The sequence below is a fragment of the Lycorma delicatula genome, chromosome 9 (assembly GCF_047948215.1).
Source record: "Lycorma delicatula isolate Av1 chromosome 9, ASM4794821v1, whole genome shotgun sequence".
NCBI classification, from domain to species: domain Eukaryota; kingdom Metazoa; phylum Arthropoda; class Insecta; order Hemiptera; family Fulgoridae; genus Lycorma; species Lycorma delicatula.
In genome coordinates, this window is record NC_134463.1 from 12,785,114 (window position 1) to 12,804,538 (window position 19,425).

General features: G+C 25.2%; 1 protein-coding gene across 1 annotated transcript in view; it reads right to left on the reverse strand.

Annotated features, from left to right (window-relative positions):
• Window positions 1–292: 292 nt before the first annotated feature.
• bru3 (CUGBP Elav-like family member bruno 3) overlaps window positions 293–19,425 on the reverse strand; it is a 284,720-nt gene continuing 265,587 nt past the window's right edge. The window contains exons 8-10 of the mRNA XM_075374732.1: window positions 13,256–13,333; window positions 1,876–2,049; window positions 293–455 (exon numbers count right to left, since the gene is read on the reverse strand). Coding sequence (XP_075230847.1) covers window positions 328–455; window positions 1,876–2,049; window positions 13,256–13,333 — 380 coding nt within the window. The 3' untranslated portion in view covers window positions 293–327. The remainder of the gene's footprint in view (window positions 456–1,875; window positions 2,050–13,255; window positions 13,334–19,425) is intronic.

A 19,425-nucleotide genomic window follows, 5' to 3' on the forward strand; every position in this document is an offset into this window, starting at 1 on the left:
AAATTCAAAATTCTTAATTCTTTTTTATAGATTCTGCAGTAAAGAAAATAACAAAAATAATGAAAGATGTAAAAAAGTTATTCTGAAATAAATTTTACTATACAAAAGGATTAGTTATGATTTTTATGAAAGAATAAGCAAAAAAAGATTTATTTTTATTTACTTTATTTTTTGTGGTTATTATTAAAAAGGTTATATTGTGAAATTGACAATAAAGTCACTTAATTTTAAAAATTACTTTATTTAGCACACGAAATTAGAAAAAATTAAAAAAATTTTACCTGGTCATGAGTTAAGTGCAGACTCCTAAGTCTCAATAACAAGGGGTTAGTAAGGGCGATTAGCGTCTTTTGGTCGTTTGAGCTGAACTTTAAGTCGCTTCATTCCAATTTGAAATCCATTCATAGCTTGGATTGCTGCTTGAGCACTGGCTGGATTATCAAAGGAAACAAAACCTGCAAAATAGTATTGAAAAAAATTAATAGAGACAAAAAGTACAAAAAAAATTATATTCTTTATATTGCCTGGATTTTTTTTAGATATTACTTACATTTGATATTGGCTTTTCTTGTTGTAGTTTTTATTTAATCTTTTAGTATAATTCTTAAATTAAATTTTAGACAAATACAATGCAAACAGATTGAGAACTACTTATATTTTATTGCTTCTTCCTTATTGTGATGGACCCTTTATAATCTTAACTGATAAGCCTTCATAGTTTTAATCCATATCAAACCTCAGTTTTTTAAAGATTTAAATTCCAGTGGACATTTTTTATAGAATAATTAAAACTAGAAATATACACAGTGAAAGGTTACAGAAGCAAGTCTGTATATAATAAAGAACAACTTAACCATCAAAACACAATAACAGAAAAACCTAATACCATTAGTCGACTTTTGCGGTATTCTGCATCATCAGTCGGTATACAGTTCTATAATTACATCAAACAAATAACAAAAAAAAAAATTAAAAGTTTAGAAAACATAAATACAATCACAACAAAATTTGTAATAATAACACAACTCCACTCAGGTTTTTATAAGCACATGGACCCTGAAAAAACTGCTTAAGAAAAAAAATCAGTACAATACCTACATGTCCATAAGCAGTTACATAATATCTTATCTCACAAACTAAATCCTTTCATTTATAATCATCAACAAAATATTTGTGAGGCTTGATTAGTTTTTCTAGAAAAATAATAATTATTATTTTGTTTTGAGAAAATTAACTTCATAAATTGGATTTATCTTATAATTATTCAACAAAATTTAATAATATATTTTATGTTGGTGATAAATCTCACATGGTACAGGTCATAAAAAGTTCATTAAAAAATTTCATCTCTACAATTTACTCCCTGTGAGGTTTTTCTTGCCTCTCAAAATTTTAATAAAATACAATTGAACATTCTTAAAATATTGTATTGTTATTTTGACATAAACACCTTGGCTTAACTGTAGTGTAACAATTACTTTCTAATAAAAGTATATCATTTTTACTGTTTAATACCATTATTTGCTTTTCTGTAAGACTCAAAACATTTTTGCATTCTTCACAATTATCACCTTTTTTTGCTAATTAAAATTCAATATATATATATATATATATATATATATATATATTATAAATATATTATATTAATATTATTATATTATATATACATATATATATATATCTTTAGCAGATTGAGTATTTATGAAAAAGATGTTGAATGTTGAGTCCAACTTGAAAGTGTTATGATTTGAACTAAATGAACAGCTTAATCACTTACATAAGTACATTATTATATTATATTTATAACAAATTACATTTAATTGGTTTAGGTTAAATGGATAACCTATACCAGTCAATTTAATAATATAAACATACCAAAACATTTGCTTTGATTTGTAGCCCTATCAATGAAGACTTTGGAGCTTATGACGTTGCCGAATGGTAGGAACATCTGCATCAGCTCAGCATCACCAAACTCCTGAGGTAAGTGGTATATGAAGAGATTACAGCCTTCTGGCCCAGAGATTGAACAGCCTGGGAAGCAGCAAACTGCCACATCATTATAAGGAGATTAATTAATCCTTTTTATTAACATTGTTATTTTTTATCATTTTTATATTAATTATTATATTTAATTTAAATTAATTTATTGACACAGATTAACATGAATGAATTAAAGAAAATAATGTGTTCTATATTGAGTAATTATATGTCTAAAAGAATGTACATACATATATACAAGATTTTTTTCAGTCAAAATAGCTATAAAATTATTTTTCTTATAGGTCAGAAGTAAATGTGTGTTAGTTATTCAAACATACATCTACAATGTCAAATGATGTTAAGAAAGATATAATAAAGATAAATGATGTTGTGAAAACTCTTATTAATAATGCTAATTAAAATAAAAATTCTACAGATAGCTCTGATCAAAGACTTTCACCTAGCAGTTGGAGAATATCCACTTTTAAGACTAACTTTTGGTCAGGAGAGGGTGCTATGAGGATTTGCTTAGGATAATACTTACGGTAGAATTATAGAGTATGTGGTCTATTCTATGTTATTCTTTGTCATAAATAAATGTAACAATAGGCGAGAATTCTTACTAATTCTCAAAAATAGATCTCTAGGCAATATTTTAGGAAATCAGTTCTTAACAGTTCAATTTTGAATTTATTTGGGAGTGTTAATAATTTTTACCTCAGCTGGCCCACTATCATTAAGGTGGTCTGAATCCCACAACACTAAAAATTTAGGGATATTAAGTAGTAAATTTAGCTAAAAAGGGAGTTTTTGACTCGTTTATTCTCTCACCAATTTTTAGAATCAGCAGATATCTTTCTAAAATCAGTGTAATATATCTTCTTTGATATAGAATACATATATATGATGAAGACCAGAGATACTGGGCTATCCGGCTTAGAATCTAGTTAAAATAAGCGACCAGATGAACCTTTACTCTTGCCTCTTGTTTTCTACAGACAAGTGGTGATTCAGAAGTATATGAGACCTGATAATTGGTGATAGTTTATTCAAGAAGTTGTTTGAGATCTTAGACTTTTTGGTTGAGATCTCATATTCTATATTGTACATTGTTCTCAATCTTATTAAGTACTATTACATACATAACAATGTTTTGTAAAGCTCTTGAAGTTTGGATCTTGGCTTTTTTTCTCAATCATCAGTACTTAAACCTACTTGGTTAGGCATTAGGTCTAATAGCCTAATTTCTTATGATGTACATATGCCTTTGTGGCTGAGCTGCATAGGCTTTCTCCAGTTCTCTTTTAAAATCTACAGCCTTAATAGAAAATTTGAGACTAGAGGAAAAAACTGAACATAAAATGAAACATGACTAGAGGAGAATAGAAGGAAAATTTATAGGTGGATACAAGGAAAACATAAAGTTTGTATTATTATAATTACTTTTGTTACTTTTGAAGGAAAGGACCCATAAAAGTTTTTATATATACCATAAATTGAGGAAAATGTGTGTGCATGGATATTTTCTGGTCTAGCTTAGAAACAGAAATATTAAACTGAGCTTTGATAAATTAAACACAATTGTTAAACGGGGACTCATATTCAGGTAAAGAATAAACTAGTATATTCATTTGGTTTATGGCTCTGCAGCATTATGTACAGATGGTTAGTATCATCATTGATCATTTAATTCTACTAAAAAAAATATACTGTTACATGATGAATAAAATTTAAGAGAAGAGTACATTTTAAGAACAGTGAATGTCAGAGTTCAAAACTTATAATGACTGGTTATCAAAAAACAAGAGGAGATTTAACAAATGTAAGATGAAGCCAAAAATGTAGTAGAAATGAAGCTGGAAGGGAAAAATTTTACATGCAAGAAAAGCTATTAATTACAGATTAATATAGGAATAAGTCAATAACTTTCAATTAAGCACCCAGTTGAAGTCCCTACATAATTTGATAATGGTAAATCAGTGACACACAAAATAACTTGCACAAATGTAGAATTAAAGTCAGGTTTATCTGCAGAATGAGATGACAACAAATATAAGAAATAATAAAGAAAAATTATATTAAAAATATCTATCTAATTATTTGTTTTTTGACAATAATACTGGTTTTGAATACCAAAATGATTAATTATTACCTACACAAGTAAAAAAATAGCGCATAATGCAAAGTGTCTATAATGATAGCCATTAATGCACAAGTGTGAAGTAAATTATGACAAAAGCCTTGGTGAATGTTCGTAAACTTTGCAAGAGCGCATCAATGACCATTACAGAGAGTTGCATACCAGTATTTTTTCTACAGCTGAGAAAATATTGGAATTATTGATTTAAATCACTGATAGAATACATTATTTACAGAATATTTTTTAATCTTTTTCAAAAAAATACATTATACATACATTTCTGTGGCAATAGGTCATTAGTCATAACTCCTGCCTATTTTTAACATCGATCAGTGTTAAAAGACATTTCTTCCTCAGAATCTGATGTAATTAACAAAAGGAGAAACAATGTAATACTGAAACTTACCTGTTGGTGTTCTTTCAAATTAACCTCTACTCACAAATTAATAAATCGGATTAAAATTCAAGTAAAAAATTAACAGCTGATACATTAAACAATTCACACTTCTGATTGGTCAATGGTTGAAAAGAGTAGGTTTATGACAGGTTGAACACCTGTATCATAATGAAAATCTGTCTCATAATGACTCTCATTTTGATACAGGTTCCAGCCATGAAATTCAAACATTATAATACAGCCATAGAAAAAAACTTGTTTTAATTAAAACAAAAGTTATTTATTTACAGAATAAATAATTTTTACCAAGTTATTCATACTGTTAATATTGCCCACTAGGATGGTCTAGTGGTTAACTCATAAATCAGCTGTTTAACAGCTGATTTTTTAAATAAAAGGATCTGAGGTTTGAATCCTACACTAGTTGCTTTTATAAGGATTTGAATACCTAAGTACTTTGGTGGTTGGAGTTAAATTAACTACACATCTCGGGAATGATCGGCCTGAGTCTGTACAAGATTACCCCCCATTTATAAGTCACACATATTGTCCTCATATCAATGGGCCATTGGAAGGATTGCTTATTGTCCACTAGTTGAACAGATTGCAACATACACATTAGAGGCAAAAGATATTATTAATAAAGTTTAACATTATTAATGACTTTAATAAGCTGGCTATTATTCATAAATTTATTCTTAAAATTAAGAATAGCTGATAAACTTTAAGTTTCATAAGATTTAATACTTCTATCAATTTGATATAAATTTGAAATTATAACCATTTCAATGTAATATAAACTTCTTTTGTTAACAATTGTCTTACTTTTAAAATTGTATTAATCTGTGTCAATAAAGTTTTTATTTAAAATCTATGCTATATTAAATTAATTATGTGAATCTAGATTATATATTTACAGATTTAGTTACATAGATTATTTATTTAGATGCCATTTATTAAATACATGTAATTAGAAAATTATTTGCTGAATAAATAAATAAATTAGGTACATTGTTTAATTAAAACTGAATTAATATATTCTCTTGTATGTGTTTTATATATATATATATATATGTATTTTTTATCTTTAAGAAACAGGTATTGCTGACACTTTATTGTTATAATCTACAGAATCTGTAAATCTATAAATGTTTGAAGAATGATGCATGTTTAGTTCTCTGTTACCACGATACTACTTTAATTTATAATGTGCGCTCTGTTGTTTGTTTGAACTGAGGTGGAAATGCAAGCAGTAATTAGTTTTCTTCTTCATTCACAGGAAAATGAATCTGTAGAACTTAATTATAGAATGGACCACAAAAATGGTAATAATAATTTGAATTAAAACAAGATTTTTGAATGAATAGGTCAGTTTAAAATGGCTGGATTTCTCTCTGTAATAAACAGCATGGAAAGAAGATCTTTAATTCCAAAGGTCAAAATCAGTATTGATACTGTTTGACTTAATGATTTGTACCAATTGCCAAGAAAAAATTTTGATATTATAAATGAGCTTTATATTTTACATTGGATCTACATTTTAAATCATCCTTATCTTCAGAAAGCCTGAGTTTACTGGGTTCCATGTGAACTGATAAATGTATGCAAGCATAAACACTTGGAAAGAAAAAAAAATTTAAATGTCCTGAAGAATGAGGACAAAATATGATAAAATAACTTATTATTTTGGTAGAATATGTGTTCAACACATTAACCTTGAGGACTAAGTAATAAATTGAAAAAGACTAAGTAGAGGAGTAATTCCTTCTGAATAAAGAAAACTAATCTCTGTTTAACTTCTTTTTTTTGTGCAGTTAGACAGGAGAGCTAATACATTAGTATTATAGTAACAGAGAACTAAATAATGGGGGATTATTAGTTCATGCAAACCCAGATTATATGAGAGGTAGAGATAATTATAGAAAATCAGTGTTGCTTCTTACCAGGAAAACATTCTTTTTTAACATTCTCATAGATAGTCATGGTTAAAAAAAGTATGTAAGCAGTCTAATATTACAAACTGAATGTCACTAGAAGACTCAAACACATAAAGTAAAATAAAATAAAGTTTTAAATATGCTAGTTTGTGGTAGTTTTGAAGTTTCTGTTCACCATCTTCAAACTCCATTAAATATTTTATATACTGCTAGTTATATATCTTTTTTAAATTTTATGACAAAAATGGTGGAGAAAACTGTTTATTGATAACTGCTGCTGTTTTTTAAAGTTTTAGTAGTATAATTATGAGAAATGATATCTTGGGAACATGAATAGATATTTTTTAATTGCTTAATTATTAAATTGCATTCAATAAAACTATTTTTATAATTGTAATATACAAATTTTTTGACTATTACAAATGTTTGGCAACTTTACTGAATATAAAATTATGAAATCATTTGAACAGCATTTAATTTCATTCAAAAAATTGCTGAATAATGAAAGCTTGGGTTAAAAAAGTTTTATATTGTATGAGTAGTATGTAATATTATTATGAAAATACTTGATCTAGAGATCTAATTCATCATTTCAAAGTTCTTGTACGGCTTATAATTTGAAAGTAGACTTATTGTTCTTAAGGCTGCGTTGAGTTTTTTTTGCTTGATGAATTAATTCATCACATAAGCATGAAGCTTGCGTGTGGGAATGTGAAAATAAAAATTTTGTAGCATATGAAAAATTCTATGCCTGTCTGTGATTTGAAAATGGGACCTTGATGAAATACCAAGATGTTACCCCTCCATTATGAAGATCATCAGTGTTAAAAATATTTTCAAAGATCTTCGTAAAATATTTGAATTGTATCTAATGCATTTAGCTAGAATTCATAAGAAAGCTACCTATTGTACTGGGTACCATAAATATATATATATATATATATATATATATATATATATATATATATATATATATATATATATATATATATAAATAATATTATATATAATAATATAGTAATATATTTTTATATTACTTTCATATTGAGTAAAATATCAAATTCTTTTAAAGTTTCTACTATTCTACAGATAAGGGCCTAAAACTTATTTAAGTAAAGTTTTTTGATATCACCAACCATTGGCCCAGGGATTGAAAGGATGGGATTTCGAAGAGAAAAAAGAATAATCATACCTCCCTTAATAGGCACAGTATCGAATCGGTTTAAAGTGGCTGTTAGTCCCCAAACATTACCTAAAACTTTTGTGTGAAACAATTTTTGATATGACCAACCCTTATGGCAAGGGATGACCAAAATGTTGCTGGAATAGTAAGAAGATGAGGCTTGTATGCTAAACATGTGAAACTTTTTTCACTTGTAACCATTGTCATACTGAGTAAATTTGAAGTTTTTCTTAACTTTAAGGTGGAAATCTTTTTTATCCCCTACTTAGCACTGGTGAAATCTACCTTCACCTTCCAGCATGCCAAAAGGGTTTTTTTTATTACTGATAGCAGATGCTAATCTTCTTCAAGTCATAAATATAAGTTCATTCAAATCATTGTTGCACTGTTTTGAACAGAGTTCAGTCATCTTATTAAATATCTAATGGAAAATGTATCATTAAATAAATCGTAGAACTCTTGAAAAGGCTGAACTCAATCACAACCTACAATCATTTGTAAAATTAATCTTCCAGTTTTCCAAAGTTAATCATTATTATGAAAATAAAAACTGAATTCGCAATTAACAATTTTTGGTATGCTTTTACTTCTCATTTATTAATTTAAATTTCTGAGTAAATATATCAACGTTTTGAAATTTTTAAATATATTAGAAATAATAATAGCTCGTTCATTATTTATTATTTTTTTAATTCAGTTTCAAATAATATATACTAATTAATGATTAAGTTATTTAATTTTGAAATACTACTGCAAATTATCTATCATTTTTGGATACTATTTATGAGTTATTAAATCATTTTTTAAATTTTAAAATATAAAATTAAAATGCAATTTGATAATTAAATGCAATAAAAAATTTTCTCTGGTTTCAATTCTTAATTGATTGTTATATTTGTTTATATTAATTGATAGTGTCTTTAACCTTGAAGATAGTGCTGAATTTCATCTCTGTTTTTCTTGCCTAGTATTTAAATATGTTGGAAAGAAATTTTGATATTTAAAGAACAATATCCTTAAAATAAAAGGTGAAATTTTATTACAGAATTACATAGCTCAACACTAAAAATAGATTTTATTCTTATCCTTTTCTGAATTATAATTTATAATATCATATAAAGAAAATTACTTGGGAACATTACAGCTGATAGTGAAGGAAGAGTACCTGATTTTAGTCCATTTTACATAAACTCTGAGCCCATTGTAGCAGTAACATGAAAAAAAAAACATTGTCTATGGAGCAGCTGCTGTATTATATTGTCAGGATTTAAGCAAGGTTTTATTCTTATTCTTCTAGTGCAAGGGATTCAAGGATTACAACAATTACAAAAATTTTATTTCTATTCCAGTGACACCAAATGAAATAGTTGTAATGCCATTCTAGTTATGTTTATAAGAAAAAATAGAAGATTTCAAAGTAAACTAGATGAATATCAAATTCAGTTGTAAATGAAAGATAAACATTTCATTTAATCTTCAGTCAGAAAAAAAAAAACTATGTTACATTTCTAGCAGTGATCATGTATGTACGTATTTTTGTAAGGAAATGAAAATAATGAATGTGAAAATGTAATAATGAAAACAGTAATATTAATAAATCTTAAATGTTACTTATAATTATACAAACTTTACAAGAAAAAATAATAAAGAGATAATCTGTTGATATGAATATATATATTGGTTGGTAGAAACAATTATTTTGTAATGTAATTTTTATTTATTTACCAAGTACTTAAACCTCACCTTGTAAGTACATAAAAAATGATCAAAGTTCATAAATATATTTTTATTTTTTTTGTATTAACTAATGAAATAATTTTAATTTAATAAAATTAGAATGACTGTCATACATTAAATAAAAAAAAATTATAGAAGAGAAAACAATTTTAAAATAATTTTGACAGAAGAAAACTGCTGTAACCTATTTTTTTTTAGAAATTAAATTTTAAAGTACTTCTGCAGTATAAATATTTTACTACTTTATGAGTTCTAGTACTCAAATTTTTTAAATTTTTATATAAAAAAAATTATCCTGAATTTTAAATCATTAGAAAAATTATTTTTAACCAATAAAGAACAACAATTAAATTTTATTTATAGAATTTTAAACAGTGAACATTTTTCTAACAAAAGCAAATTCTTTTTTAATTAAATATTAATTTAATTTGTTTTAGATTTGATAAAAACATAAAAATATATTTTGACGTTATAAAAAAAAAAATTAAGAAACAATGCAAAATGAAATAAGTACACTTAATTTTTGAATACAGTACGCCAATATATAATTGCAACAGCAAACATAAATCTTAACACAAAAGCTTTGAACAAACATTGTAGTAAATAATTATTTTTTTAAATAAAAATTTTAATCCAACAAGATGCAGTCAAGTGTAGAATCAGGGTGCACACATGGGATTTATTTAAAATTTTAGTTTATTAGAAAAAACATTTATTTTAACTTAATGGAATTTACAGCAGAATTTGAGTCTAAGTATTAGGTGGCTAATAAATGATTAATATGAGTTTTTATTATTTGAATTTTCTCTCTTAAACTATGTATAATATGCGGGAATGTGTGAAGCAAGCATATGTGATTGATATTAATAAAAATTATAGGAAGCAGGTGGTGTTAACTATGAAATTTTTATTGAAAATGGCCAGTCGAATTATTCAGCATACATTCATCACCTTTGTTTAAACTTACTTCAAACTTATCTGGCGCTGATGGTATATTATGTATATAAATATACAATTATTAAAATTGTAAAATGATAAATATTTATGAGATAAATCATTTAAAATTCTATTTTATCATCTTCTTCAAAATATTCATCAAATTTAAAGATTTCATATATATATATATATATATATATATAAAACACCTTCAAATTTAAAGGTTTTAAATTTGTATGTGCATATACAGTATATATACTTTTACATATGAAAACTAATTTCTTTTAATCATATTTCTGCTTTCTCTCTACTGCTTAACCAAAATGGTTGCAGATAAGTTATTTAAAAAATAAAGTGGTCATGCCCAAGAACAACAAAAGAATAATAATTTGATCCAACTATTGTGAATGAACACAAGAGACAAATGTTTTTGATACGTGATACAAATAAACAAAAGTACATCTTTCTGATATCATTAATTATTTTTTAAACAAATCATGATTTTATAAAAAAGAACTGTTAGAAAAAAATATTAGTGATTAGAACTGTTCAAAAAATCTATTTCATTAATTACTAAAGTGTTTGTTCAAAAGAAACTAGATTATGAATAGAAACTATTATTTCCATTAATAAACTATCTAATTAAACAGTGTGCATATACAAGAAATAACATTCTCATATTATTAGCTGTGAGTGATGTACACTAAAGCAAAAAAAAAAGATTTAATAGAAAAACAGAAATAATCAATAACACAGATCATAAAGAAACAACAACAAAATGAATGAAAAAAAAAAAAAATTTCTACAAAATAAATCAACAGAATAAATATCAATTTCAAAAAATTAAATTAAATGAAACATTTAAAAAACTGCAATTATAAAGAATAATAACAAAAATTACAAGAGAACAATAAAGTATTATATATATATAATAAAATATATATAAATAAATACGTGTACATATATTTCAACAACACCTTGCAAAATACAAGAAAAACTGAACAGAAAAAAACACTTAAAATAGTTGATATTTTAAAAATATCGTACTTACAAATAAGAAGGTTGAGTATTTATATATAATGGAGTAGGATTTTTGGGTTAACATAAATTTCTACTGAACTATATTATTAATGAATCATTATTGTAATGAAATCAATTAATTTTTACATAAGGGGTTAAATTTTATAGTATAAGTTTATTATAAATTAGAATATCTTATGTACCTTATGTTAAAATTTAAAGTGGTATAACCATTCTTTAGAGTACAACCACTCTTTAATAAAAAAAAATCAATTGAAACTCTTTACAATCTAATATTTTATTGTCGTAAATTTTGAATTATTTAAAAATTGGCACAGTAATCACTAAAAAAACTTTCATAAAATAAAAAGTATGCAAAAAGATATTGCAAGAAGATTTATGTACAATAATAATATTTTACTACTATAATGCTATTTAGTGAATTATTTAATTATAAATATTGTGTGTATGTAGTAAATATGTAATGTAACTATATTAATAATTTATCATTAATATTTTTTATTGTATAATTAATTGATAACAATTGATTGATTAAATTAAATCAATTTATTATTTATTTATCATTGTATCATAAGAAATAAAATTTTACAAATAACAACTCTTCCTTTATTAAAAGCTTGAGTTTAATTGCAATTAAAAAATGGACACTGGAAGCATAGGTTAAAATGCAATTGATACAATTTTTATATAACTGACGGCCTCAAAATAACACTGAGAATTAGATTAGTATGGTCTCTCCTTTGTTGATGAATATTACATTGAAGACTATGTAAGAAAGTCGGATGTGATAAACTAATTGATGATAATTTATGTACTTTTAGATTTCTCTTAAAGATCAGAAAGCTAAAAACTTAATTAAAAATTAAACAAAAACTCCTGAATGTATAAAAAGGGTAAAAAAAAAGAATTAATATTAAGAATTTTTAAAGATGTTAGAAAAATTTGTGAAACGGATGCATTCAAAGTAAATTATATAAAGTTAGGGAGTAAGATAATCTAATAATAAACTGTATAAAGTTAGGGAGGGAGAAAGTGAGATAATCTAATAATATATTGTAAAAAGAGAGAAAAAGAATCGGGAAAAATAATTATAGAGATTAAGATATAGATTCAAAAAAGTTTGAAAGGTAGAGTAAGCCAAAGAAAGGCAGTAAAATTATGAAATGTTGAAAAAATGAGGCTTGGATGATGTATGTTCTCCATGGATTGGAGAATATACTACAGCCACAAATTGGCCTTTCCTATCTTGTTCAGACAAGAAAATAAGTAATAATTATCATCAGAGAAGAAGTAATCAATAATTTTAATCAGTAACTTTTAAGTATGCATTTATTCCAGCAGAGGAGTTGATGTATACTTTAGTAAGACTGTAAACTCTAATTTCAACAATGTTAAAAAACCAAACAAAGAAAATATTGTATAAAACAAAATTAAGGCTAATTATTATAAAACTGACCTATTTTTTAAGTATTTTAATCTATGCTGTTGCATGATAGACCATCTAAAAGCAATATAAGCAACCTTAATGCATGTCACATACACGCAACCATGAAAAGGAATCATTGTAACAAATCCTATTTTTCTAAAGATTCCCTATTGCACAATAAATTTAAAACTTGGATATTTTATTTTTAATAAACAGCCAAGTATAATTTGTTAGAAGATTCTGTTACCACAGCTATTTTTTTAAAGTTATGTTTAATTGTGAGTGAATTTTTTAAAAAGCATATATCATAGCAGTACTTGTTTTCTGAATAATATTAATTTAATTATAAGTAGAAGACATATAAAAATAGTTTTATTATTTTAGAGTAAAAGTAATGATATATAAGGGTTGTAAGATAAATACTAAGAAAAAATATTAATTATTATAAGGACAACCTAAAAATATTGATCCTTACCTTCTCTTTGAGACCCGGCCACTGTGGCCAAAGGTTGTGGGATCGCCTGTGGAAACTGTCCATAGACGGCAGGAAACGCTGCCAAAACACAAACTTAATTCGGAACACCAATACACAAACACATAAAAACGAACAATCATTCATACATCATACAATCCTCCATCAGTACTCTGTCTGTCAGCGCAGTGAAGGATTGTAAAAAGAAAAAATGTGCAAAAAAATTTAACGTACCCACCAAAAAAAGTTAATAAAAAAAAAATTAACACCAATAGACATAATATAAAACATTATAGTAACACCTAATAAACATAAAAAATAACATATTTATTTTAGTAACACCAAAAAAAGTACACTGAAGTGCAGCCAGGTAAGGCACATCGCCAATAAACGGCATGCAATAAAATTTGTGATAATTGATTAGTTAACAATGTAAAACACAACAAAATTATTATGTTTTAAATTGCTAAAAGAGATTTTATTAGTTACATACAGATTGTAAATTAAGCTTCAATCTACATAAAACGCAAAAAAAATATGTTTGCTAATGATTAAGATATTATAATATGTATAGATTTTTTCAAAAATGAAAATTTTTAATTAAAAAAGATATATATATATATTTATTTATTTATATAGATTCTTTACAACCCTCTTAATGCAATTTTATTATGAAGTTATGAAAAAAAAATGTTTTAATCAGATCTTATTGTGTGTTAATACTGATATGATTCTCTAGTGCTGTCTCTTTGATAGTAGTTGAACAATTCTATGGAGAGTTCAATCCTACTATAGAGAGGAAGACCATGCATTAATATGGATAATAAAAATAAAATTGAGTGACTTTTAGATAATTTTACATTTAAATAACTCTGTTAACTGCTGAACTTGTTTTTTTCTTTTAACAAATAAATGCCGAACACTCATGTTAAAAATAGATTTATAAGTACTGTACATACAAAGTCACACAGCAAGATGAACACTGAACATTGAGCAGATAAGCAAGAACATAAATTCACATATTTTCAATTGAAAAACTTGGCAAACATATTAATATTCATATAAACAGAGATGTACTTATTCACAAATATGGAGAATAAATAACTAATTAGCAAAGAGTTACACATAAACATGGTTTGTATTTACAAAATAAATGATGACAAATCAGCAATAGAAAAAACTACTTTAATAAACTTTTTCAGCATTGCTAAACATTCAGTATTGTTAACTCACAGTTGTAAAAAGAATTTAACAAAAAAAAAAACAAATGCAAATAATGTTTAAAAACAAGTTTAATCTTTAAACAATGCTGCTAAGGGATAAAAAAACATTGACTTATTAGAATTTCTACGACAGATATCACAGTGAAAAACATTTACCTGACTGTAGTAGTCAAATAATATGAGATGAAAGCAAATCACTCCTTGATTAAACTGCTTTATTTCTTCAATGTTCATCACTTAAAGAGTTTATCTATTCTCAGAGAATATTATTCTAGAAGTAATCTCATTAATTATTCATAAAAAGAATGGATAATAATTAAAATTACAAAAGATTGGAAAACTATAATTTAATTAAAAATAACAATTTTTTGAAGAAAATAAATTAAACCAGGAAGATAAGTCGTGTCCTTACAACAAATAGAGGTTTCAAGTTTTACAACTCTTTCACTTTAAGAAATAACATCTTGGAAGGTGAAACAATGACAAAAATAAAATTTTTGGAATTTTTTTATAAATTGTGTATATTTTTTATTTGTAATTAGGCATATACTCTGAGAACACATACATCATGACGTCATTATTAGTAGCTAAAGACCAATAACAGTTGATGCTATATGAAATAAAAAAAAGAAAGGTATTAGGAAGGCATGATTATCAGGAGAAACTGCTTGCAGCAATTAGTGCAAATAAAAAGGCAGCAATAGCAAAAATAATTTACATTCATTATTTTGTGCAATTATTTTATATTTTGTGAGGAAGCAGGAAGTATTTATTTGCAAATCATTTCTTAATATAAAAATTAATATAGTATTCTCTGTAATACTACGATTTAAAATTTGCTGTTTTGTTTACAAAACAAAAAAAAAAATGACATAAATATTATCTCATAACTGTAAAACTAATTACAAAACCATAGGTATTTAAAAAATGGTTAGCAACTAGATAAGAGCTCATAAATATTTATGGTAAAAATAACTGAATCTAAAATCTCAATTTATTTTATTTATTCTTTTTTGTCACACATTTATAAAATGATAATTAAGCTTAAAAAACGACATTATGGTAAGTTACATCAATGAGTGTTATCTTTTTTTTAAACTAACAAAGATAATTTTCTTCTTGTGCCAGTTAAAAGAAGAACTATTACACTTGATAAGTCTTCATGATTTCATGGTTTCACACCATTATAATTCTGAAAATTTAGATTTACCAAAGAAGTGATTTGCTTCTTCATGATCAATATTTTCAGTTCTTTCTTTATATGCTTTCTTTACCTTTTATTATCAAGGATTACACATTTTTATTTAGTTGACCTCCTACTATCTTGAAAATTACATACCAGTTTCTAGTGCAGTAATTAGTATCTTTGAACCAGTAATCTTAAGTATTCAGAAAAGAATAGTTCCCACAGGTTTGGGACTAACCAATTTTTAAGTTAAATTCTCAGCATCATCAGCCATTGTGAAAAAAAAATTGGTCTGTATTACTAGAAAACTCTTCAATTAGTTTATATATATTTTACAATACTTTTTTCGTTAAATAAAGTGTCCCAAACTCTTACTAGAATTATAAAGGAGAATAGAAAAGAGAAATAAAGAGAAATGTAAATCAGTATGATTTACATTTAAAGAGAAATATGTCAATCAATATATGAATATATAATTGTCTCACACACACACACACACACACACACACACACACACACACACACACACACACACACACACACACACACACACACACACACACACACACACACACACACACACACACACACACACACATACACACACATGCGCACACTCACACATATATGCACAATGAATTTTGATTCAAATACAAACAAAACCTGATATTAACATTTTTTAAAAGCTTGTATTAAGAGGGTTATAATGTTATCAGTATTGCTTTCTTTCATGCATATTACTTAAAGAAATCACTTTTAACAAATAAGATCAGTAACAAACTAAACAAAAATATACATGAAAGCTGGAATTGCTAACTTGAGAATTAATCGAATGGTTCAGTATATATTTTTATGAAGATATAGTTTATTTCAAATATAAAAAAATAAATAAAATAAAACATGTTTATAAGTATATAAGATTTCTTTCTAATTATTTCAGTAAGTTTTTATATTGGTGGGACATTTATTTTGCAGATTTTTTCTTAAATGAATAATAAATAAAAATAAAAAATAATTTTATTTTACACACAGTTATTACAGTTAATATATATATATATATATATATATATATATATATACATATTTTATTCATAAATATTTTGCTAATTTTAAATTAATATCATTGAAAAACTTCTGTATATGCATATCTACAAAAATATGTATAAAATATATAATTAGAATATTAATATTTGTGAATAATTTTGAAAATATATTACACATTACAGCCTATGTTAACAACACAAATATTTTTCATAATACATATTTATAATGAGGTAAATAAAACCTTATAACACAAGATAATGTGTTAACACATTTATGTTCTAAACATAATTGTTTTTGTGTTTAACACAAAAAAATGTGTTAAAAGTATAAAATTGTGATTTAGAATGCACTTTTTTCCTTTTTAAGTACAAATAAATATTCTCATTTTATTTACGAACAATTTATAAATATAGGAACTAAATATTTTTCTAATGGATCTGAATAGTATATGTAAGTGTATTGATACATAACTGCATAATACATGATACATAACTGAGTTTGATGTGTTATTACCTCATCAAAACATGTAACTGTGCTGTTAAAACTATTAATCTCTTCAGTGTAAAACATATACAGTAATATTTTGTATCATTTTACTGGTGTAATAAAAAAATAAAACATTGTACTTTGAAAACATATTTTAAAAGGACAATAAAAAAGAAATAAAATAATAATCTTAAAGTCTGGTCGTTGGAAAGAGTTGTTCACTGCTGTTTAGAACATGTTTTGCATGTACCAACATGTAAAATTACCAATATATAATGAACATGTTTATTATTAATGCTGTTCAGTGGTAAACCAGGCTTTAAAATGCATGACAACCTCACCTCTTTTACTTGACTACATCATTCAAATTAGATTTGTTTTGAGGAATTTCAATGATACAAAACAAAATACCCATCCTATCCTTTACAAAAAAAAAAAACTTTAATATTTAAAAATAACAAATTTATTTGATACACTGGAGAATTATATAGAAAGGCTACATAAAAAATTGTAGAGAAAGCATGTTTTATAACTTAATTTTTTCAATGTTCTGCTATAAAATATGACTCTTCTTTCTATGGTGTTAAAAATAAATAATCTTTAACATAATGACATCCAAATGTTTTTTATGTTTATTTTATTCCAAACAAAGCTGTTTAACTGCATTCTTTTCTGTGTAGCAACACACTAAATTCACCTGATGAATAATACTTTGTTCATCACAGTAGTTTTTACCAACCTTACCTCTACACTAGGTTAGATTGGATTATTGCATTAGGTTAGGCAATATATATATATATATATATATATATATATATATATATATATATATATAAGTTATAATATAGTTATATATAACCTTGCTGCCAATAAAATAATACAATTAAAAAAAACAAAACATTTTTTCTTTTTAGATTTATTATATGGTGTGAATAACTGACATAATCTTCATTTTTGTTTTTTAAAAACATAATGTGTAGAGTTGACCATTGTCAAAAAATAATGGATGCTCAACTACAGGTAATAAATCTAATACAGAAATTAGACATGATATATGTAACAAGTAATATACTTATATTTTAATAATGAGTATATATTTATACTTATATCTTCAAATACGTATTTTCTGTTTCACAGACTGTGCATTAAATGACCAAGTATTTTTGTACTGTAACACCAAATAAAAAGTAAAAAAAGTCACTAACAAAGATAATATTTTATCCTGAACAGTTGTTTGACTCCTTTTCAATGCAGTATCAGCACAGTAGTACAACTCTGATGTATGAATATCAAGAAATTGGGTATTTAACATCAATGAATCACAATAACAGTATAGGCATAAATGTTACCAGATTTTGAAACAACCAACATTTATGTACAACAGATATTTTCAAGAAAAATTAGAGTGAGAGAAAGCTGTTAGCTGAGTCACTTTATACAAGTTTTTTAATTAGAAAGTATAATTAAGACAATAAATGAAACTAAAAATGCCTTAAAGGTAAAATAACCTCCAGAAAATTTTTTTTTCCATTACTGTGATGAAAAGAAAGTTATAAATTGCCTATTATCTATTACTTAATACAATGGTTTTAAATAAATATTCTCAAGGAAATCCCCAAAAATAAGCATGGAAACTTATGTGAGAAGCATATAAATACATATACATTTAAAAGTTAAATCTCCATTAATGTTTATTAATATAATCTATGCTTATGAAAGAAAAAAGACATGAATAGCAATTGTTTTCGGTTTTGGAATCTGGTTAGTCAAATGGCAGTAATTTGTCTAAAGCAGTGACTTTATTTTACTTATGTTCTTTTCTTATTTTGGTCATGAAAAATGCATTCCAAGGGGAAGCAGTTTTCACTGAATTCCCTTTTCAATTCACCCCTTTTTATAGACATAAATTATATCTATCAATATATTTGCAGAAACCCTTAACAAAATTTTAACAAAAGGAAAGCCAAAAATACCTGTATTAAAATAAAAAATTAAAGTTAATTTTTATAATTTTTTTGTGTCAAGGTACACAAATTTACAATACTGATGATAACGAGAATTATGAATTTCAAATCATAAAGTCTAATTATATTATTTATCTAAGATGAGAAAAAAGTATAATAATATTTGTGTTAGTAACATATTGTTAAATTAGCTGTCAGGCAATAAACAAGCAATCACATAACATATACAGACATTTATAACAATAACATTTATAACAGAAAAATAATTCT